At 36.5% G+C, this 22,826-nt stretch overlaps 4 protein-coding genes across 4 annotated transcripts; 1 reads left to right on the top strand and 3 right to left on the bottom strand.

Moving 5' to 3' along the window:
- Nucleotides 1-1,866: 1,866 nt before the first annotated feature.
- Nucleotides 1,867-2,522, bottom strand: LOC120179517. The gene has a single exon (XM_039185094.1). The coding sequence runs from the start codon at nucleotides 2,407-2,409 to the stop codon at nucleotides 2,017-2,019; it is 393 nt and encodes a 130-aa protein (XP_039041025.1). The 5' UTR covers nucleotides 2,410-2,522; the 3' UTR covers nucleotides 1,867-2,016.
- An 11,347-nt stretch (nucleotides 2,523-13,869) lies between these two features.
- LOC120179513 (mitogen-activated protein kinase kinase kinase 17-like) lies at nucleotides 13,870-14,682 on the bottom strand. Its single transcript, XM_039185090.1, has one exon. The coding sequence runs from the start codon at nucleotides 14,680-14,682 to the stop codon at nucleotides 13,870-13,872; it is 813 nt and encodes a 270-aa protein (XP_039041021.1).
- Nucleotides 14,683-15,750: 1,068 nt separating this feature from the next.
- On the top strand, nucleotides 15,751-16,647 carry LOC120179512 (ricin B-like lectin EULS3). Its single transcript, XM_039185088.1, has 3 exons — nucleotides 15,751-15,807; nucleotides 16,163-16,252; nucleotides 16,417-16,647. The coding sequence occupies exons 1-3, from the start codon at nucleotides 15,751-15,753 to the stop codon at nucleotides 16,645-16,647; spliced, it is 378 nt and encodes a 125-aa protein (XP_039041019.1).
- Nucleotides 16,648-21,452: 4,805 nt separating this feature from the next.
- On the bottom strand, nucleotides 21,453-22,347 carry LOC120179486 (probable calcium-binding protein CML25). Its single transcript, XM_039185068.1, has one exon. The coding sequence runs from the start codon at nucleotides 22,075-22,077 to the stop codon at nucleotides 21,466-21,468; it is 612 nt and encodes a 203-aa protein (XP_039040999.1). The 5' UTR covers nucleotides 22,078-22,347; the 3' UTR covers nucleotides 21,453-21,465.
- Nucleotides 22,348-22,826: the final 479 nt, after the last annotated feature.

Raw genomic sequence — 22,826 nt, 5'->3', positions numbered from 1 at the left:
TTTTTTCAAAGGATACCTAACGTTTAGTTTTCATTTCATTTTAATACCTATCGTTAAAAACTTAATGTGTTTAATACCTAAATTATAAGTTTTGATCCGTTTTAGTACCTAAACTTTCAATTTTTTCAAAACTTAGCGTTAAATTTTGGACGATGGTATTAAAATGAAATATAAACTAAAGTTTTTAACGGTATGGTACTAAAATGAAATAAAAACAAAATTTTAGGTATATTTTGAAAAAATTGAACATTTAGATACTAAAACAAACTAAAACTAATAGTTTATGTATTAAACTCATAATTTATCTTAATTTATAAAGGGGTAAGGTTCGAGGCGAAATTAATTTGAGAGCGTGAGGGGCTTTGTTCCCAATTTTTAAATTTAATTATTTTTTTATTTATAAAATCATGTCCTTAATTGTTTTTAAAAGAAGATTCGATGTATTAAATTGAGGCAAAATGCAAACTAATACCCCTAATGTTTGATACTATATGCATTTTTGCCCAAATGGTTTTTTTGGAGCAATTGTACCCACAACGTTTAAATATGAGGCATAAATCCCCCCGTTGGATGGAACCGTCAGTCAACTGACGGTCAACGGGTCCATCTGACTAAGCATTCACATGTGGTCACCGATGATGACGTGGAATTTACACGTCACTATTTTATGCTAATGTGAAATTTACACGTCAGATTTTTTAAAATAAAATTTAAATTAAAAGTTTGAACCAGTGACTATTTAAATTTCTCGACTATAAAATTTACAAAATGATAATCCATGTTGAGCCCATCGACTATTAAAAGTTACAAAATGAACAGTCAAATGATCATTTTGTAACTTTTAATAGTCGAGAGACTCAACTAAGCAAAACTCTATAGTCGAATAACCATTTTGTAACTTTTAATAATCGATGGCTTAATAAAATAATATCTTATAGTCGGAGAACCATTTGTGTACTTTACCTTATATTTAATTCGATTAACATCATTATCAATACATTATAAACATGTTTAAACCCAACTATTTATGAGCAAGAACGGCCTGGATATTATAATTATGGTAACCGATGAACAAGCCATTGTGCCGAGAAGTTCATGCCACCCTTAGCACACCGGTGACACTAGAAGTAGTAACCGAACAAAGATCGTTTTTTCCCTACTTCCAGCATATGGCTAGTCAGAGACACCATTCTCGTTCCTTCATCGGCGAACTGGTTAGTAGTTCAGGATTCAAATATTTCCTCCAACCGATGGGCGATCGAGCAAATATCATTCATATGTAAAGGGGTTAAGTTTACCCGAATAATGCAGGTATCAGGAAGGGATTTTCGTTCCTTCCTGAAAGCACCGAGTTCGACCAGGGTTAGAAGCTTCAAAAGTCATCATGATTCATGAATGGAGGATCATAAGGTACAAGAAGATACATCAATTAGCAAAGAAATCAGAACTCGGGCAAACAGAAAAGTCTCCATGAATGAGCTTCCCGATAAAGACTTAAAGCTAACTCGGTGAAAGCCGAATGGCACCATCTTCATTCAAGAGTGAACAACTATAGCAAGGGAATATCAGCTAGAAAAAAAGGGCTAAAGAAAGCCATTTCTTAGCTGCAAATGCATATTTCAAACATTTCTTAGGGCAACTAATGTAGTGAGCTATAGATTCGATTATGTCTATTCGATCATCAAGCCTTGCATAGTTAAATCCTAGAAGATAATCAACTTCTTCTAATTGATATTGCAGGGCCAGGGAGAAGGAAATTAGTAAAGCCTAAATCTCAACTTCAGAAGCAGTTCTCAGTGTTGAAGCAATATCAGTAAATTGACATAAACATTAACTTTTTTTAATCAAATCCGAAATTGAAAAACAGAGATGCAATGATAACATCATATAATTATCGTAAGATAAGTATTCCAAATCATCCAAACAAATCCGTAAGGAAATGCAAACAAAAGATTATTGAAAAAGAAAATAAGAAGCACGCCAAATACAACAGATCTAAAGTTCACATCACTTATCTCAATCGCGATTCTTAAGCTTCTCGAGTCGCTGGTTCAACTGCTCGATTTTAACAAGAAGACTAGTAACAGAGAAAAGGAGCCAATACAGAATAAGAATGGCGGCGATGAGAAGCGCGTTGCGTTGGCTCTTCATGATGGACTTCTGGTGACGGAGATATTCGGAAGGGGTGCATGACTCGGCGTCACAGCTAGGTCTCGTCTCGTATTTCCAGTATATATCCATGAGGAGGAAGAGGCAGAATGGAACCACTGACATGAACGGTTTCAGGAGGTTACGCGTGACGGCGGTCAAGCCCTTGCGGAGTCCGTCGATGCCTGGAACTGTGAGGAGGAGCAACATGATGGCTTCGGCACCGGCGGTGTAGCCTAGCACTACCCATTCTAGAGCCATTTTGCGTGAAAATTGCACAAAATTTGTTGAATCTGATTTAGGTTTTGATTTTTTGGAGCTTTGAATGTGCTTTTCTTAGCGAGGAAGAAGGGAGGAAGGTGGAGAACCGGTTTTTTTTTATTTGTTATTTTTTAAATGGAGCGAGGGACACGTGGGATTATGTTACAGGTGGCCGACTAACAAGTAATTCGGATTTTAGTTTGGGCTTAATTCCGTTAAGCATCCCCAATACATTGAATATATTTTAAATTGGTCCTTAATCTCAAAATATTTTAATTGAATCCCTCAATGATTCAATATTGTATTAATCAGGTTCATTGGTCAATCTCCTCATTGAATATAGGTAATAGATACAAGTAACAAGAAAACATAATGGGATAAGATCCTGTTACACAATGTAAAACTCTTTCAGTTTTACACAGATTTATGACCGTTGGATGAGTGAAAACAAATGGATAAAAATGAGTTTTTATTTAGCGGCGTTTTTTAACAAACTTCGGTAAATACTAGTACTTTAGTGGCGTTTTTATATAAACGTCGCTAAATACTGTACTTTAGTGGTGTTTTTATATAAATGTCGCTAAAGGTTTGTACTTGCCTTTAGTGGCGTCTTAAGCACAAAGGCTGCTAAATACTATAATTTAGTGATGTTTTTATACAAAGGCCGCTAAATACTCATACTTTAGTGGTTTTTTTTATACAAACGCCACTAAAGGCTCGTACTTTAGTGGCTTTTTAAGCACAAACAACGCTAAATACTAGTACTTTAGTGTTTTATATAAACGCCGCTAAATATTGAACTTTAGTGGCGTTTATATACAAACTCCGCTAAATACTCGTACTTTACTCTTTACTCTGCTTTTGCCTCCTAAATCCAACAATTCATATTTGATCCTCCTCCCTCAACGCAATCATCGCATTCGCCATAAAAAACTCCCCCCAAATCTCACATCTTATCATTTTCAAAACCTACCCCTTTCTCTTTAGTCTTTACTCTTACTGGCTTTACCTTTTGCCTCTCTCTCTCGATCGACAATGGCCGTCGTCGCTAGTTTTTCTCACAGTGAGGAAAATGTCTATATGGCAAAACTCGTCGAGTAAGCCAAATTCTACGAGGAAATGGTCGAGTTCATGGAGAAAGACTTTGCTTCCGCCGACAACGAGGAGCTCACCGTCGAGGAACAAAACCTCGTATTCGTCGCTTATAAGAACGTCATTGGCGCTCGCCGTACTTCCTGGTGCATCATCTCCTCCATCGAGCAGAAAGTGGAGAGATGTGGTAACGATGATCACGTCACTACGATCCGTGATTATCAGGCCGAGATCAAGTCCGAGCTTACTTCTATCTGTAACGGGATCTTGAAGCTCCTTGATACCAAGGTTATCCCCTCGGCTTCTTCCGGAGATTTCAATGTCTTTTATCTTAAGATGGAGGGAGACTATCATAGGTATTTGGCCGAGTTCAAGACTGGAGCAGAACGCAAGGAAGCTGCAGAGAGCACCCTCACAGCCTAAAAATCTGCTGAGGTTTTCAAAACAATGCCTCGTTTTCTTTAAAGATCTAATTGGATGGTTTTGTTTCTTTATTGTTTAACATTTTCTCTGTTCGTTAGGACATTGCCAACGCCAAGTTGGCTCCTACTCACCCGATTCAACTTGGGTTTTATAGCACCCTCAAGTGTCGAAGCTTTATAGTTTCTCGTATGAATTACTTTTTATATATATATATACTAGAATAGCTGCTTCAGTTGGTGCCAAGACATAATATAATTTATTTTTGTAGCTAATTTGTATTCCTTTTGGCTTCTATACTTATTTTTTATATTAATACTGAATGGGTTGTGTTCCTTCTATAAGCTTCACCTATACCATTGGGGGGAAGACAAGTCTACATTGAGGAGCGCAGTAGCAGCAGTATACGTGGAGGAAGTATATGCCTTAATACAAGCTTTTTTATCCACTCTAGAAATTTTTTTTTCTATATTTTCAGTAAAATTCTCTTTAATGTTGCTGCTTTTGGGTATCTTCAGAACATGCAGAAAAGCATTACCAGAGCCTGTTAGTCAACAACCACATCATACTTGGGCAGATGTGTCTGAATCTACAGCAGAGAAAGCTGTGAAGGAAAGCTTGGTTTATGAAGAATGTTAGTCTAGCTCTATCTACATTGGCATGTTTTGTTTATTTTAGGACTTATAGTGGTATAGTTTGAATTAGATGGTTTGTTTTGCATTCTTATCAATTTCGCTTATTTAGCTTTTGCATTGATTAATGGGAAATGAAATTTTAAAATGGGCCATCTGGGCATTTAATTTGACCCATTGAGCATCAGGGTTTCGTTTCTACAGCCGAAAAATAATGGTTTAGAGCCTGGATGTTTATATCATTTCATTTCTCAAATACCTTTTCTTACTTAGAGTTGATACAATATATCACTGGTTGAAATGCTTATTAATGCTTAAATAATACTTAGATTAATATTTGAAATATGATTATTGATCCTCATTCTTTTAGGTTTTACTGGTGAATAGAAATTTGTCTATGTGAGAAATTGCCTTCTACTGTTACTGCTACTGAACAGCAGGAGTTCAAGAATTTTGGCAGAATCAAGCCTGATGGTGTGTTTATCCGAAACCGCAAGGTAATTTATTTTTCTTCTCTTCTTGATTATCTTTCGTATATAGCTTAAAACAAACTAAATTTGTATTAGTTGCATGCAAGATGTTGTTGGTGTTTGTTATGCTTTTGTGGAGTTTGAAGACATTTTTGCTGTTCAAAATGCAATCAAGGTATGAATTTTCATTGTTGTTTGTGCTTTCACCCCGGCGAATATGTAGGACTGCAGCTAGTAGCTTAGTTACTTTCAGTATTTCATTTTAAAATTTTAAAAGATCAACGTTTTCTCATTTTTCCTTTCTAAGCTCCTGTTTGAATTATTTTCATTGTATGTTTGAACTACTTGTTCAGCTTGTGTTTGTCTGTAACATTGAGTTTTATGTAAAAGGAGCTTTGATCTATCTTTTAACATTGTACCATTTTGATTACATTCTAGTTTTTTTTTCATTTTTGTCTATTCTATTGGATCAAATTTAAGATGCATCCATGTACCTTTGTGATGGTTTTATTCTGTTTCTTATGATGAATGAGATGGAGGTGGCTAGCACAACCATGAAAGAGCTTCTTGAGTAAATACATGAAAAAAAAGAAGTGGATTACGAGAAAGGAGGGTAAATGATATAAACCTTCCTTTTTTTTCCTTTAAACCAGAATTGATTTATAGTACCCTCAAGTGTCGAAGCTTTATAGTTTCTCGTATGAATTACTTTTTATATACATATATATTAGAATAAATGCTTCAGTTGGTGCCATGACATAATATGATTTATTTTTGTAGCTAATTTGTATTTATTTTGGCTTCTGTACTTATTTTTTATAATAATACTAAACGGGTTGTGTTCCTTCTATAGGTTTCTCCTATACCATTGGGGGGAAGACACGTCTACATTGAGGAGCGCAAACCAAATAGCAACAGTATACGTGGAGGAAGTATGTGCCACAAGCTTTTTTATGTGCTCTAGAATTTTGTTCTATATTTTCAGTAAAATGCTCTTTAATGTTGTTGTTTTTGGGTATCTTCAGAACATGCAGAAAAGCATTCTTGTTGTCCAAAAAGACTCTTCGCAAAACTTTTTGGTCACTAGAGCCTTGTGCATGTTCACTAAAGTTTTGTATTTCTATGATAATCCTCTTGGTGGATAAGGTTGGGTGATAAACAAACTTCCATTATAAACTCGTAACTATGGTAATCATTAATTTTGTCAACTCCATATAGCAAATTTACCATCTTGAACATTAAGAATGTGATTCTATAGCGTCTGTAACATATTAGGATTGCATTACTACATTCTTCTTCCTTATGCCAAGGAACCAAAAAGAAGGGGGGAAACTATTCTTCCTGCTTGTCTTAAACATGCATTTGTTGTAATTGATTTGCATGGATGGGTTACAAATGGTAATCAACTTTATCATTATCGAAGTGAATTTGCTTTATTGGCATGATTCTGTCATTCAAAATGACCAGGAAGGGGAAGAGGTAGAGGCGGTTATAAACCTGAGGCCTCGAGAGGTCGCTTTAGTTCTTGTAACTTGGGTAGAGGAAACAATCAAGAATCCGACGACTACAGATCAAGAAGCAATTGTTTCTATGAGCGAGGTTCTAGATGAATTTGTATATAAATATGTATATATATCTAGAAATTTTTGAATATGTATGTGTTTGGAGATTGTAACAAACCATCAGAAGCAATTCCATTATGTCAGAAGGCCATCTCCGTTTATAAGGGTCAGCTGCATCGACTTGGAGATAAAGTAAAGAATAACGTCTCATTCTGGTTTTTGGTTGACAATATTGTTCATTGCAGCTAAAAAAAGCTTGTGATTAAGGTAATAGTTCGAAAAAGCTTCTCTTTTTTTGAGATAGTCAAAAAACAACAGGAGGCGGCGGCACCAGCCCTCAAGGCTGGTTGCTGGCCGTCGATCCTTCTTGTTCTTTTTCTCCTCTCTTCTTTTTTTTTTGTTAGTTTTCCTTTCATTAGCTGTCTGTAAGCTGCTAGGATGGTGGTGGAGGCAGGCACCGGCCTTGCGAAAGAGGTTATGTCCGTTTTCGTAAGAGGTTGACTGTTCAGTGGTATATCTCTTGACTATGTGTAGTGGTTCTCGTTCTCAAGTCTGCTCTTTTTGAAGAAGCGTTTCGTTGTTTGTCGCCGTTGTTTCCTCTTTTTCGCCTCTTAGCTTGATTTGGGTGAGTGGTTTTGCTTGAAAGGTTTGAACCGTAACTTTAAACCCAAAATTATTTTGGGGGTTTTGGGAATCGGGTTCAGAGAAGCAAGGTTTGAAATTTATTGTCTATTGATGGTTGCCGCAGTCATTGCCTTTCCTTCGTTTTAATGGTTTTTCTTTCTGCTGAAGCTTATATTGAATCAAAATAGAGTAAAAACTCTAATTGATCGAAAAGAAGAAAAAACTCTTTAGAATAATCTCACAAAATTGTATTCTTCACATATCTCAGTATTCGTCGAACTGCTTCCAAATGAGGCTTCTTTGGATTTTGCATATACCGACTCATCACACCAACTGCATAAGAAATGTTAGGTCGGGTCAAGGTTAAGTAGATCAGACTACCTACTAATTGTCGATACATTGTTGCATCTTCCAAATCTTTTCCTTCATGTGCACACATTTTGATATTTGGTTCCATTGGCGTTGAAGTTGACTTGCATTTGAGAATTCCAAACCTCTTCAACAAAACTTTAGCATATTTTTGTTGACATAGAAATATTCCTTCGTGTGTGCGATCAACCTCTAGACCAAGGAAGTGCTTAAGTTGTCCAAGTTCCTTCATCTGGAAACGAACTTATAAATTCTCCTTCGTCTGAAGAATTTCTGCCTCATCATCACCGGTTATGATTAAGTCATCCACGTACACTAGCACGATAGCTAGATTACAATCATTGGCTTTGAAAAACAAGCTAGAATTTGCAGGTGTTACTGAATAACCACTTTTCGTTAGAAATTCAGCAATCTTACCATACCACGCCCTAGGTGCTTGTTTCAATCCGTAGAGTGCTTTTCGCAGCTTACACATATATTCAGAATGATCTTGACTCTGAAAACCCATTGGTTAGGTCATGTAGATCTCTCGATCTAGTTCTCCATGAAGAAAATCATTCTTCACATCCATCTGCCACAAGTTCCAGTCTTTGTTGGCTGCAAGTGCAAGTAAGACTCGTACGGTTGTAAGTTTCGCCACTGGACTAAATGTTTCATCATAGTCTAGTTCATATTGTTGAGAGAAACCACGAGCTACCAATCGCGCTTTGTACCTCTCGATTAACCCATCTGGACGGCGCTTTATCTTGTAAACCCATTTGCAAGATATGGGTTTCACATCTTTTATCTTTGGTACAATATCCCAAGTTCGATTTTGCTGAAGTGCATCGATCTCTTCTTTCATAGATGTCATCCACTCAGAACTCTTCGATGCTTCTTCGAACGTCTCAGGCTCCGTTGCTTCTTCAATTATGGCTGCATTGACATATTTGGGATTTGGCCTTCGTATTCTTGTTGACCTTCGGAGTTGAGATTGTGGAATTGATTCTTCTGTTTCACTAGGCCCACCTTCTTCGTTTGGTTGTTGATACACACCAGTTTGCCAAGGATTCTGAGTCACTCTTTGTTCGACATCATCGCCATTTGGATCTTCTAATTCATCTGAACTTGTTTGGAGTTGAACAGCATGCTCCCCCATCTTTTGTTGTAGCTTGTCTCCAAATTCTCTCGAATCTGGCAACACCTCTTTCTCTGAGGACCACCAAGAAGATGCTTCATCAAATACCACATTTCGTGACTTGTAGCATCTTCCACTAATTGGATCACAACATTTTCACCCCTTTCTCTGGCTTTCATATCCCACAAAGATACATTTAACAACTTTCATGTCAAATTTGCTTCGTAAATGATCAGGAACAAACACATAACATACACAGCCAAATACTCGAAAGTAGCTAATTGTAGGTTTTATGTTCCATAGTTTCTCAAATGGTGAAACAAATCCTAACCTTGGTTGAGGAAGTCTATTGATCACAAAGGCTACAGTCCTCATTGCTTCAGCCCAAAACCTTCCAGGTACATTCTTTGCATGTAGCATACTTCGACAAATTTCTGCAAGATGCCTGTTTTTTCTTTCCGCTACACCATTCTGTTGTGGCGTGTTGGCACAAGTGTACTGATGACGTATTCGCCATTCCCTTAGGTATTGAGAGAACTCGTTTGATCTATATCTCCTCCATTGTCTATGCGCAAGCAACATATCTTCTTTCCCACTTCTCCTTCAGCTGAGTCTCTGAACTCTTTAAACTTTGAGAAAATATCAGATTTTTCTTTCATAAAGAAAACCCACACATACCTGAAAAAGTCATCAATGAATGTTACCATGTACCGCATACCGCTAATTGATTGTTGCTTAACCGGTCCGAACACATCAGAGTGAACCAACTCCAACGGTTCTTTTGCTTTAAACTTCGACTCGTCATATGGTAATTGGTGTGCTTTACCATATTGGCATCCCACACAGACCGTGTCTGTTCTCACGTCTAGTTGAGGAAGCCCCTTAAGCATCGACTTTTTCACCATCACACTTAGCTTGGAATAGCTAACGTGACCTAACCGCATGTGCCATAGATCTGATGTCTCATTTTTCCTTGTCCTGTCTACATATGCAGACTCTGCTGACATCACGTAAATTGATTCCAAACGTCGTACCTCCATTGTTGGTGTTTCTGAGATTTTGACGTCACGATAAACTTTAACGTCTTGGGGACCAAATAAGACATGATGGCCTGATGATGTTAGTTGAGCCACAAATAGCAAATTTTTCTTCATTCCTGGGACATGGTAAACATCTTGGAGTTGCACCTGGTTAGTATTATATCGAGGCGTAACTATTGTCTTATCGATGTGAGTTATCGGTAACCTTGAGTTGTCAGCTGTCACCACCACACGACCTCCATTATACTCAGACAGGTTTTACAACTTCTGTTTGTCACCCGTCATATGATTTGAGCAGCCAGAGTCTACGATCCAATCATTCTTGTAGTCAATCCGTTCTGGTGTTGTTACTGTGAGAGCTAATTCTTCTTCCTCCGTAGCAAATAACACTTCAGCATCCCAACCATCTTCACTATTCTCCTTCGAACAAGAAGTAGCAGTATTACTTTCAACAGGCTTTTTCTTAGTCCAACAGTCTTTTGCCATATGACCCATCTTCCCGCAGTTATAACACTTGCCATCGAACTTTCTACTATTACCGCGATTTTTGGATGCCCCCCCTGAATGAGGGCCTTCATTTCCTTGGTAATTTTTCACCTTGTCACCATCCTTTTTAGATCCACTGCCAGTATATCGCTGAAAAGTGCATCTGCTTTTGCTGGTGTAGAGCGCTTCCTCTTCACCCTTCAGCGAGACTCATCCCATTTGCTTGGCCATGGCTTCTTGACTTGTAAGCAAATTTTCGAACTCAAAAAGCGATGGATGCGTCGGCCATCCCTGTACAGCGGTAACAAACCCTCGATATTCAGGTCTCAAACTATGGACAATTATTCTTTTTATCCTGGCTTCCCCAATAGCAGCTATTGGATCTAATTCTGAAATTTCGCGACATATCGACTTCACCTTGTGAAAGTATTGGGCAACCGCCATGTCGTGTTGCGCCATTGATAGAAGTTCATTCTCGAGAAGTTGCAATTTTTTATCGTTCCTCTTCGAAAAGAGTGTAAAAAAAGTGTCACATACTTTTTTTGGTGTTTTAGCATCCCGAATGTGCTCCAATATTTCTTCTTCAATTGTGGTCTTTAAAGCAAACATTGCTTTACCTGCTTTAATTTTCCACTTTCGCAAGATTCCATTGGCATCTTCTGTCGCCGGTTGTGTAACTTCACCACCACCGATAACCTCCCAAAGGTCTTGACCTTATAAGTATGACTCCATACATGTTGCCCACGTGTTGTAGTTTTTGTTGTTGAGCTTCTTGATCCCTCCAACTACTTGAAGATCACACATCTTAACGGTAAGGCTTTGACTACACCGAACAAGCTTGAGTAACAAACGTGCAGAGTACTAAATTACTCTAAACACAAAGAAGCTCCACAAGGTTTGTAATAACCCCGACAATAACTCAAGAAATATTTTCTGATGTGGAAGATCAGTTAAAAACTGCAGCCACAGAGCATACTCAAAATTTCAAGAAACCTTAAAAACGTGGCTCTGATACCAATTGTTGAATCAAAATAGAGTAAAAACTCTAATTGATCGAGAAGAAGAAAAAACTCTTTAGAATAATCTCACAAAATTGCAAAAGGGAAGAACTCTTAAGAAAGCTTTCAAATGCTTATAATTAAGCTTTGATTGTTGGATGATAAAACTCAAATACAAGTAGAGTATTTATAGGTTACAAGAAACAATCTAAACCACTCATTAAAATAAGCACTAAATAATCTAAACCATTGAAATTAAAACATGAGAAAAATACTTAATTTTCACCAAACTAAATTGATGTAAGCAATGACATCAAAACTAAATTGATGTAAGCAATGACATCAAATTAATTTAGGTGTGAACTTATTTAAGCTAATATTGAATTTTCAATAGCTTACCTTTTTGCTGATTTATTTCTGTGTTGTTGGTAGACCATGGGGTTTAGCTTGTTTTGAGTGAGGGGGTTATTAGTATCTTATGGGTTTTTTGGATTTAAGCTCGAAATTAGGGTTGTTGTGTTTGCTGAAGAAGATTAAGGCTTGGTTCTGTTGTTGGTTTATCATATTGTATGGGTTGTCCAACTTTGCTTCTTTTCTTTCTTATATAATTTCTGTATGTCTAAATCCTTGGTGTGAGCGTCAGGAAGAAATTGATTTGTTGTATGTCCTTCTTCGGTTCCTAAGTGTTGGCTCGTTTTTGTCAATGGCGTTGGTAACAGAAATCATCTTAAGGATGTTTTCAATTGTATGGAGAAGAGTCTGATGTGTTCATATCGTTCAGCTGCTCATAAAGAATTTCAGCCGGGTCTTCTTTAGCTTTTCTTGTGCTTTGGTGATTTGTCGTGTTAGAATGTGTGAGCTTGGCTAGGATTATATTCTCTAGTGTGATTTTTAGGTGATGTCCATTGGCCTTTCCTGTAGTTTCTGTAGTGCATTGTGTGTTCATTGTTGGCTTTTCGGCCGGTGGTGGAGCGGCGAATCAGGGGGGTTCTGCTGCTTATGCTGGTTTCGTGCTCAAGTTTGATAGTTTCAATGAATCTCTAAAAGGAAAAGTGAAGAAGATGCCCTGAAAACCTGGATTCTGCATGCAGTTCTTGTTGTGGGGATGGAGGTGGCTGTTGGTAATAGTTTATTTAACGTGCCCATAGTGTCATTGATGGGCCGTTTTTGTCCTAGTCTGAGATCATTGGCAGATTTGTGATTTGGGAGTTGTTTCCTGTGGAAGTTCTGCAAGTAAGTTTTTGGTCGAGTTTGAGCGAGGTCCTCAGCCCTTCTTTCTTGGAGTGTATTGATAGCGTTCTGCCAGAGGAGCGTTATCGTTTTGAATTGGAGACAACTAGTATGGGGCTAGTGGAAAGGAGGGTTGATGTTGATTGTGAATATGCTCGTTATTCCAATCTTTGATTTTGCTGGTCATAAAATCAAGGGCGATGATGCACGTGGTGGGAATCTAGCGTTAAATAGAGCAGTGAGCGAGGAATTTTCGTAAAATCTTGCTTGGTGGAATTGGCTCAATCCCAGCAGCCTGATCAGGAGTTTCGTTGCTGTCCAAACAGAGCTAGAATTATTGAAGCGTGGGCAACGTTTCGTGGTGGTGATAACGTGGGAGTCAAGGGTGGTGCTCCATCTTTTAGCAAAAATCAATGCTTTTTTTAATGGTTCGTCCCAAGTTTAGTTTAGTGGGGTTTGTTAGTGCTCTTAGATTTTTACCAATGGCTTGCTGTTTGTGTTTGATGATTAGTGTGTTTTATATTCATATTGTCGGGTTGTATGTGTTAGTTATTATGTGTCGGTTTGGGGTTTGGGGTAGGCCGGGGTACGGCTTGTATCATGTAGAGTTTTATGTGTATTTTGTTCATTACCACTTTAAGGTATACTCTTTTTCCTCCATTTAGGATTAGGGAGGTTTTTTAATGAGATCCTTGAGGTGGTGTATTTTGTTATTCTTAATACAAAGTACCCTCTTTCAAAAAAAAAGAGTAAAGAATAGCTCAGGCCTAGCATCATCTTCAGTTGCATCTGAATTGGATGATGCCTCAAAGTCCACCAGCTTAGGTGTTATTATTGTTTATTCTAGTTAACAATGTTTAACTATATTATATTTTATGTTAATATGAACTTTGATTTATTATTATGGATTTCAAGTTTCTTGTTATGTATTTCAAATTTGTTATTATGGATGTTAAGTTTATTGGATAATGTTACAGGTTAAAATTTTAAATTTGGGTAACAAAAGAGTAGAAAACAAGATTTGAAAAAGTAGTTTTAACTATCGGCGTTTGTATAAAAAAGCGCCATTAAATACATATTCAATAATGATATTTTTGAAAAACGCCACTAAAGTTCTAGATCTTTTGCAGCGTTTATACCAAAAACGCCATTATATACCTAGTCAATAGCGGCGTTTTACATTCACAAACGCCGCTATATGTCATAACATTTAGCGACGTTTTTGGGACAAAACGCCACAAAACTTCTATATATTGATAAAGTTCTTTTATAAATTGATTCTTTTATAAATACATATATATATATGAGATAAATTCTATATATTGATAAAGTTCTTTTATATATATATGAGATAAATTCAAATTTAGATGTACAAAAATAATCTAAAATGAAAGAAAATACAACAATGGAGACTCATCAGCTAAAAACAAAAAGGATGCCCTATCAGCTTATCAACAGTCCAACGTCGTTTAGGATCCAAATCAAAGCACTTGTTCAAGAAATCCGTCCCGGCCACCGACATAACTCGGGGTACATCCCTCGAGCAACCACTTGTCGTTGCCGAGTCTTTCGGATGTAATCCGAAAATCATCTCCCTAACAACGCACCCTAATGACCATACGTCCAAAGAAGCACTGATTTCTCCATGCTTCACAGATTCCGGCGACATGTAAGGAGCGGTACCCCGAACACAACCCCGACCCGGCTTCGGGTCTTGTTCGCCGGGCTCCTTGGCCGAGCCGAAATCAGCCAACTTCAAAGTTAAACGAGAACCAGATTCGTCCAATGGATAAACAAGAATGTTTTCTGGTTTGATATCACAATGCACGTAACCTTTCTGATGAACATAGTAAAGCCCTTCGAGTATCATCTTCGTGTAACGTCGAACATCGGATTCCGGTATTCTACCGCCGTATTTACCGATCAAATCCAGAAGGCTCCCACCGGAGGCATACTCGAGATTCACGTTGTCATATTCAACCTCCAGTTCATCGATGCTCAAAAACTGATCACCGTGGCATTGAACGATACTAGGGCAACCGATAAACTCTTGAAGGATCCGGTATTCCTTTCGAAGCGAAGAACTCGGTGACAGCGAAGATTTAACCGCAAGCAACCTAGGAACACCCTTTACCGTCTTCACCAAGTCTACAACCTCGCCAATGCTCTTCACTTTGACAAATTCCAGGTTCGGACTAATACAAAATGGTCCTCTTGGCTTGGACTGATCCATTGTTAACGTAAAGGCGAAGAAGCAGATGAAAGAAATATTTAGGGTTTCTGAAACACTGAATCGAATGAGAATGGCGAGTTATGTGGGTATATATATATATATATATATCACCTTTTAAATCCAAGTTGGACTCTAATTTCACCTCTCAATTATCCTATTTAGATTAGAAAAACTTGTTTTTTTGTGTATTGTGCACGTAAAATTAATTATATTAAATAAACTTGGTACGCATGTGTTGCATGTCGTATTTATTAATTAATTGTGTAAATATAAAATTAAAAGGTATAATGCAACAAAATAATCATAATGTTTGACAGTAGTATCAAACTTGTCTGTATTGTTCTTTTTTGGAACATTTGACCACTGAACGTTGAAATTTGGGTCAAAAATTACCCTTGATAGATGGAAACCGTCAGTGAACTGACGGTCAACGTTAGAAGTTGACGGAGCAAGCACATATGGACGTGAAAGCTGACGTGGTATGTTTAGAGATATGATGACGTGACACTACCACATTAGAATTTTTAAAAATAAAATAAATAATTTTATGATTAATATTATTTAAATTTAATTATTTATGACAAGATGTCATAAATAATTAACTAAATTTTTCCCTATTGTTTAGTTTGATATAGTTAAGTGGCCAAACTGTTGAACACAACTAAACAAAAGATAAGAAGGAAGTACGATTTCAGAAAGTCGATCAGATCGAAGAAATAGAGTTCCCTTTCGGTCACAATCACTCTCAAACTCGTCACCATGGGAACGATGATGAAGACAACCGAGAAAGACCACCACCGCCACATCTCCATCACCATGAGTTTCCTCCGCTGTCTCAGCACTACCCGCCACCACCCGCCTTTGACGGACCATATCCACCACCACCACCACCACCACCATCATACTTCCAGCAGCCTGCTTTTGATGGACCAACACAACCATACTTTTAGCAACCGGGCTTTCCGTCACCCCCGCCGCACCAACCACCAACCCATGGGACTCGTGTCCACGACCAGCCTGAGCATAGTTCATTGAACTACTCTACACCAACACCACCATCTTTTACACATGCTGCCCATGAAAGTGGCCACGGAAGAATTGATCATCATCATCCTTTTGGATCTCGTTTGCCACCCGAATTCCACAACAAACCTACTGTTAAAGTCTATTGCAAAGCTGGTCCAAGTTATCATTTACGATCGGAGATGGAAAAGTTGTTTTTGCTCCATCTGATCCCTCTGATGAATTCCAGGTATTGTATCAGCAGATTCACAATTTTCTTTAACTTAATTTTTATGGATTGATCTACAAAATTATCAACTTGGTTTATTATAAGTTTTCCCTGTAGCTCAAAGCCGTATAACTTGATTAAACTCATTAATTGACAACCCAAAAGCCCCCTTTGACTGTTGAAACTCAAGATTAGGGCAAAGCATTGATCTTATTTTGATCTGGATGTTGATTTTTGTTGTTGTTTTAGCACTGGTACAAAGATGAGAAGCTCAGCACAAGGGTGAAAGATGAAGTGAGTTTCCCCAGTTTTTGTCTGGCTAATAAGGCCACTGGTCAAGTCATTAAACACTCTATTGGGCCCTTTCTTTCTTGATTCCGGCAGTGGAAAGAATTTGTTTGTGCATCTTGATTTTTTATTTCATTTCAGATGGTCAAAACATAACAGAACATTTTGAATTTATCAACCCTGAAGTTTTGCATAAAATGGGGTTTTTCCTGCAGGTCCAACTGGTACCTTACAAGCCAAATCTTGACGAGTCCGTACTATGGAGCGAGAGAAAGGAAGTCCATGATGGCTACAGAGCTATAAGAATGATTAATAACATTCGCCTGAATTTAGATGATTTCCATGGTGATAAGAAATCCGGTGGCATCCACAATGGTACTACCATTGTGTTGTGGCAATGGAACAAGGGAGATAACCAGATATGGAGGATTGCACCATACTGTTAGTTAATCATAGCAAAGTTTCTAACTATCATTTTCCTTCATATGATAAACCTAAAAAGTGAGTCGAATGTTGGTAATCTCTATTACCAACACGAGCCATTGGTTTTTAACGTGATTTTGTGTGACGGGGGCGGTGAAATCTATTAAATATCATTTAGTTCATTATTTAATCAAATAAGGAGTTTGGTCTAGTGGTAAAAGTTATGCTATTCCATATCCTTTATCCAGGTTCGTGTCACCCTTTGATTTGTCATAAATAATTAAATATATATAATATTAATCATAAAATTATTTATTTTATTTTTAAAAATTCGGACGTGACAGTACCACATCATCATGATCTTCAACATGAAAATACCACGTCCATGTGTGCTTACTCCGTCAGCATCGATAAATGTAATGCTATTCCATAGCCTTTGCCTAGGTTCGTGTCACTCTCTGATTGGTTATAAATAATTAAATATAAATAATATTAATCATAAAATTATTTATTTTATTTTTAAAAATTCTAACATGACAATGTCACATCATCATGATATCCGACATGGAAATGTCACGTCAACTTTCACGTCAATGTGTGCTTGCTCCGTCAATATCTGACATTGACCATCAGTTGACTGACTCACGGTTTCCATCCATCAAGGGTGATTTTTGACCTAAACGTTCAATGGTCAAATGTTTCAAAAAAATAATACTGGCAAGTTTGACACTACTATCAAACGTTATGATTATTTTATTGCATTATGACTAAATTTTGATTTTGATTTTAGTTATAACATTGGATCGTTAATCATTAATAATATGACGATATGACCATTTTCTTTTCCATTAATTTTAGTTTCTATATTATTTGTATCACTAAATTCTAAAACATTTTATTTTTAGGTATTGAATTTTCTGGCCACCGTTAGTGATTAATCGTCGTTCATCACTGGTCGTCATTCGTGACTATATCAGTATCAGAGTGTTCTTATTTCACTTATTTTCTTTTTGAATTGGTTTTTCACAAAATCCACTCAAATCGACGAAAATACATATACAACTTCGACAGGCTAATACTTCAATCTCTTTGAATGATCGTCTAATGATATTAATTTTTGAGGTATGTAGTTTGTTTTCTCAAAATAAGGTCACCGTTTAATTTTTTATCAAACATCCCAAATCACTTAAATCCAATAAAGAACCCAAACCCAAAAATGATGGACTTTTTGTATTTAAGCTCATCGACCTTAAAGAAATTTTAAAAAAATCAAAATGATAAAAGACGACGAGATGAGTTTACCAATTTCTAGAGTGATCACAAAATACGTCAGAGAATGATGATTTTTAACGATAACTAAAAGTAGGTAAAAAAAATCATAGTTTTGATGAAGAATATGAGTTAAGAGTTAAAAATTAAGTTTTAAACTTTCACGTAAGCACCAAACTATCATATCATTTGTTTATTAACGAGTTAACGATTTTAATGTTATAATTGAAGTCAAAATCAAGTTTAATTGTACAATTCAACTAATTTAAAGTTCATTGATGAAATTAATATAAATCTTAAAGTTGAATGGTAATTAGTGTAATTTACCCTATATATAATTTTAAAACACCAGAATTTTCCGTAGACGTGGAAAGTTAAAAAATACTTGAAGCAGCACGAGATCATATGTAAAATTTGTATGGCTATATGTCCATATGGGTGTGTGGGGGTGATAGCATAGACGGGTATGGACCAGGCGGGAGAGTCAGGGGCGGTTGTTCTATTTAAAATTTAAAATTATTATATATTTTAGATATTTTATGTATTTTTATTAAAAATCTATTTTCGTTTCTTAAAATTTTTTAAGTTTAAGTTCTTTTCTCTTGAATTTTATAAGTTCAAATTTACTCTTCTAACGTAAAATCATACGTCTATATCTGCTCATGGATTAAAAAAAACAGGAAAAGTGGCAAACAACCAGCGAACTGTAGTTTCCACACAACTAGGGTTGTAAATGAGGCGAGACAGATCGTGAGCTACTCGAGATCGACTCGATCAAGACTCGATAAATACTCGAATCGAATGGACTCGACTCGAGCTCGAGCTCGACTCGAGTACTTAACAAGCCTAAACGAGCTACTCGATATTCGACTCGAAAAGCCTGTGAGCAGCTCGAAAAATGTTATATTATAATTTTAGATTTTTTAAAATTACATTATTAAAAATATATTAAAAATACACTATTGATAATTATAAAATTTTAAAAATATATTAAAAATTCTATAATACAACTACCTCAAATTTTAATTAATGTCATTGCAATGAACTTTAAACCCTAAACCCTTAATCATAAATCATAAACCCTAAATTGTACTTACCTCATAAATCGATACCAAGTCGATTAATTAATATCTTTGCAATAAATCCTAAACCCTAAACCCTAAATCCTAAAACCTAAATCTGATTACGTGATAGGGGTTAAGTTATGCACATGAATGTAACATACAAATTATGCAAAATGATATTATGTGACTCCTAAATAAATCAATCGCATACTTATACATAAACATATCAACATGCAAAATAAATATACACAACTAATTAAAGAAAACAATCCTAAACAGGGACTAAATTAAGAGAAATCTAAATGTGAGGACTAATTTAAGCTAAATATACTAACTTTAGAATGATGATTAAATTCACGTAAATGTAAAATTAAACTTACAAAATTGGAATTAAACCAATGACTTAAATACAAAATGCATATAAACTATAGGGTCTTTTATGCAATTAATCCTATTCGGTTTAAGCTAAAATAATATGGAAAATAACATAAATGACACCTGAACATTTAAAACAAATAAGAAAATTTAAACAAATGTGATTGAAATACAAAAATTAAAATATAACATACCAAACTATAAATTTATTAAACATGCATATAAATGTTTTCGAGGCGAAATAGAGTTCCCTGAAACCCAATTTTATGGTGAGATGGTTGGTTTATCTCCATGAAAGCGCCTTGATTATCACCGGTAATTGTTATGATCCTCATTCCTGCATCCTCGGAGTCAGAAGAATACTTGTTGCCCTTTGCCTCACTTCCCTTGGATGCTGCTTTGCGAGTGCCTCCAAATAGCCATCCCTTGGGCTTGTCGATCGTCTTTTGCTCCGTCTCAGATTGAATCTTCTTGGGATCAGTCTCAGCTTGAGCTTTCAACTGGAAAGGTGGGAGAGCAAAAGGAGAAGGTGGTCTGCCAGTTGTCAGATTGGTCATTGATGATTTAGGGTTAGGCATACGGGTGGTGATGGTCACAGAGGAGGTAGGCGTTTGGGTTGGGAAACTTGCCACTGATGTTGCAGTTGGAGGTGTCTTGGCAGGTGAAACTTTCTCTGTGGTATTAGTAACCACTGGCTTCGCTGCTGGAGAAGATGCCAATTGCCAAGAAAGAAGTTGCTACTGTTTTTACAGGAGAAGTAGTTGGCACGGTCTTCTCCGTTTGGTGCCACCAATCTTGATGGTGGTATCCCTTGATCTTGATGATGATGATGTTAATGTTGCTGTGTTGGAGGCTTCAATGAAGCTTGTTTAGCAGTCTCCGATGAACAAGGTGTTGAGAGGGTGAAGAGCACGGGGAAGAGGGTGAAGTTCTGACTGTATATCCCACACACAACATGTGGCCTTATATCCCACATCTTTAAGATAGAAGCAAGTGCTCCACAAGTGATCCTATAAATTAAAGCTCAAACTCAATGATTTAATTTACGGAGCCAAGTGGTGAGCACTTGAGTTTGAATCAAGCTTGAATTGAGCTTGAGTTTTGAGCTGGGTCGAGTTCTTGAATTTTTTTTTGAGTTTGAGTTTTTTTGAGTTCGAGTTGAGTTTTAATATTTTCTTTCGAGTTTGAGTCGAGTTTGAAAATTTTAGATTTGCGAGTTTTTGAATTGAGTCGAGTTTACATTTAAAGTTTTTGAGTTTGAATTGAGCTCGGCAATATTCGAGTTCTATTTGGCTTGTTTACACCCCTACACAGGACAAGAACTTAGCCTTAAACAAGTATTGGTCTCCTATAACACAAACTTCATATAGACACACACACATATATATATATATATATATATATATATATATACACATTAATCATATAGGTATAACATTAATCATATAGGTATAACTAAAATTTCAGGTGGTTACAACCATTAAAATATGTGATTATACAACAAAAAAATAGATTTCAGGATGCCTATCCTAAATCCTTAGTCGATCCACCCTTGTTTGATTATAGGTTTTAAGGTGTTAGTGTGTTGTTAATGACTATTTTTTTAGTCTTTATTAATGAATAATAAAGATTTTGAACTGATAATGCATTGTAATCATCTCTGACCTATTTAACAAAAAGTAGATTATATAAATGATGCGATATATCATGTCACCATATTGGACACGTAAAATTTGTTGTATCAACAATAAGAGTTGATCATTAGTCAATCGATAATTTTTATCTGATCAGAAAACATTTTACTTGAAATGAAACCTGGAGATTAGAATGTACCATATACAAGGTATATGATTGAAGCTACCATTAATCAATTAGAGGAACAATCATTGGGATATCACTATGAGTTCCATCGGCGAGCTTTTCGTAGTTGAATCGAATCTACAATATGCATAAACAGAAAATTTCTGGGCAAAAATGAATTTACCGTATAATGTTCATTAAACTCCATAGAGTTCAAAATATACACAATCTCTATTAAGATCATAACAAGTAATAAGCAAGCTGCTGCTTGTAATCTGTTAATCAGAGAATTCCAGGAAAATTACCAGAGGGAAAAACCAATGATGAATTGATTTAGACGGCAACCTTTCTCTTATCGGATTCAATGGAGCCAAAAGTGGCCCCAGCCATCATCATCACCTTGAACTCCTCGAAATCAATCATCCCATTCCCGTCATTATCCACGCCGCTTATCATCTTCCTACACTCGGCGATCGAGCACTCATCCCCGAGGCTTTGGAGCACCTCGTGGAGTTCCTCGGCTGAAATCGAACCGTCCCCGTCGATGTCGTACACCGAGAAAGCGTCCTTCAGGTTCTCCAGAACCTCTTCGTGGTCGATCCCTCTGGTGTTCAGCTCGATGAACTCGTTGAAATCGATGAACCCATCGCCGTCGGCGTCGAATTCCTTGATCATCTCGTCGAGTTCCTCGTCGGAGGGCCGTTGGCCGAGTGATCTCAAGATGGAACCGAGCTCCAACGCCGAGATCTTGCCGTCGCCGTTGGCGTCCAACGTTTTGAACACTCCTTCGATTTCTTGGAGTTGGGTCTGGGCGAAATTTCCCAAGGAGGATCGCATCGGGAATTGGATGAACAACGATTTCTTCGATGGAACATCCGGTGAAGAAGCAGCTGAATTCGTGGAACCTCGCTTCTTCTTCCGATTGAAAATCGACCCAAATCCCATTAAGCTTGGAACCTCCTCGTGATCAAAACACTCAAAAAATGGAACAAAAAAGGGAAATCGGATCGTATATGGAATTAGGAGACGAAAGGAAAACTGGGAGATTCGTTGTTACTGCAAATAATCATTGATCGATTGCTATAAACAGTGGGAAGGAATGTTATTGGGTTTGCTACACAGAGAGAATTCAGGCGGTGATTGCATCACAAAATTTGTGGAGAAAAAACAACTTGGAAGCATCTTGTTGGGTGGTTGAATACTTGAATTTCCTGTTTGTCACTGATTACTTTTTAATGTTATATATATTATAATAAAAGAATCCACCATTATCTCTACAAAAAATATGCAATAATTTGTTAGGAGAAATAGAAAAATTATGATATACAAAAGAAAAGTTCTAAATTATTTTAAGGAAAAATTATGCGTTTAGTATTTAAACATCAATTTTAATTTATTTTAATATCTAAACTTTTAATTTTTTATCAAAACTATACATAAAATTTACTTTTTATTTCATATTAGTAATCACTGTTAAAAAATTTAATTTTTATTTCATTTTAATATCTCATTCAAAATTTAAATAAAGAAAAAAATGAAAATCTAGATATTAAAGTTAATAGTTTAGGTATTAAGCGGGTTAAAATTTTAATGACAGGGTTTAAAAATTTAGAAATTTAAATATTAAAATGAATCAAAAATGATAATTTATGTACTAAATGTATAATTTACCCTTAATTTAATTATAATATAAA

This window comes from Hibiscus syriacus, unplaced genomic scaffold (assembly GCF_006381635.1).
Source record: "Hibiscus syriacus cultivar Baekdansim isolate YM2019G1 unplaced genomic scaffold, ASM638163v2 tig00112428_pilon, whole genome shotgun sequence".
NCBI lineage: Eukaryota > Viridiplantae > Streptophyta > Magnoliopsida > Malvales > Malvaceae > Hibiscus > Hibiscus syriacus.
This window is presented reverse-complemented; position numbering and strand designations above follow the sequence as displayed.

What these genes read in the sequence shown, in the direction of transcription:
- LOC120179517 (XM_039185094.1), bottom strand. Translation starts at nt 2,409, where the DNA reads ATGGCTCTAGAATGGGTAGTGCTAGGCTACACCGCCGGTGCCGAAGCC.
- LOC120179513 (XM_039185090.1), bottom strand. Translation starts at nt 14,682, where the DNA reads ATGGATCAGTCCAAGCCAAGAGGACCATTTTGTATTAGTCCGAACCTG.
- LOC120179512 (XM_039185088.1), top strand. Translation starts at nt 15,751, where the DNA reads ATGCTGCCCATGAAAGTGGCCACGGAAGAATTGATCATCATCATCCTT. An exon ending in TCATCATCCTTTTGGATCTC is followed by an intron (nt 15,808 to 16,162) that starts GTTTGCCACCCG and finishes TTGTTGTTTTAG; the next exon opens with CACTGGTACAAAGATGAGAA. An exon ending in CTAATAAGGCCACTGGTCAA is followed by an intron (nt 16,253 to 16,416) that starts GTCATTAAACAC and finishes TTTTTCCTGCAG; the next exon opens with GTCCAACTGGTACCTTACAA.
- LOC120179486 (XM_039185068.1), bottom strand. Translation starts at nt 22,077, where the DNA reads ATGGGATTTGGGTCGATTTTCAATCGGAAGAAGAAGCGAGGTTCCACG.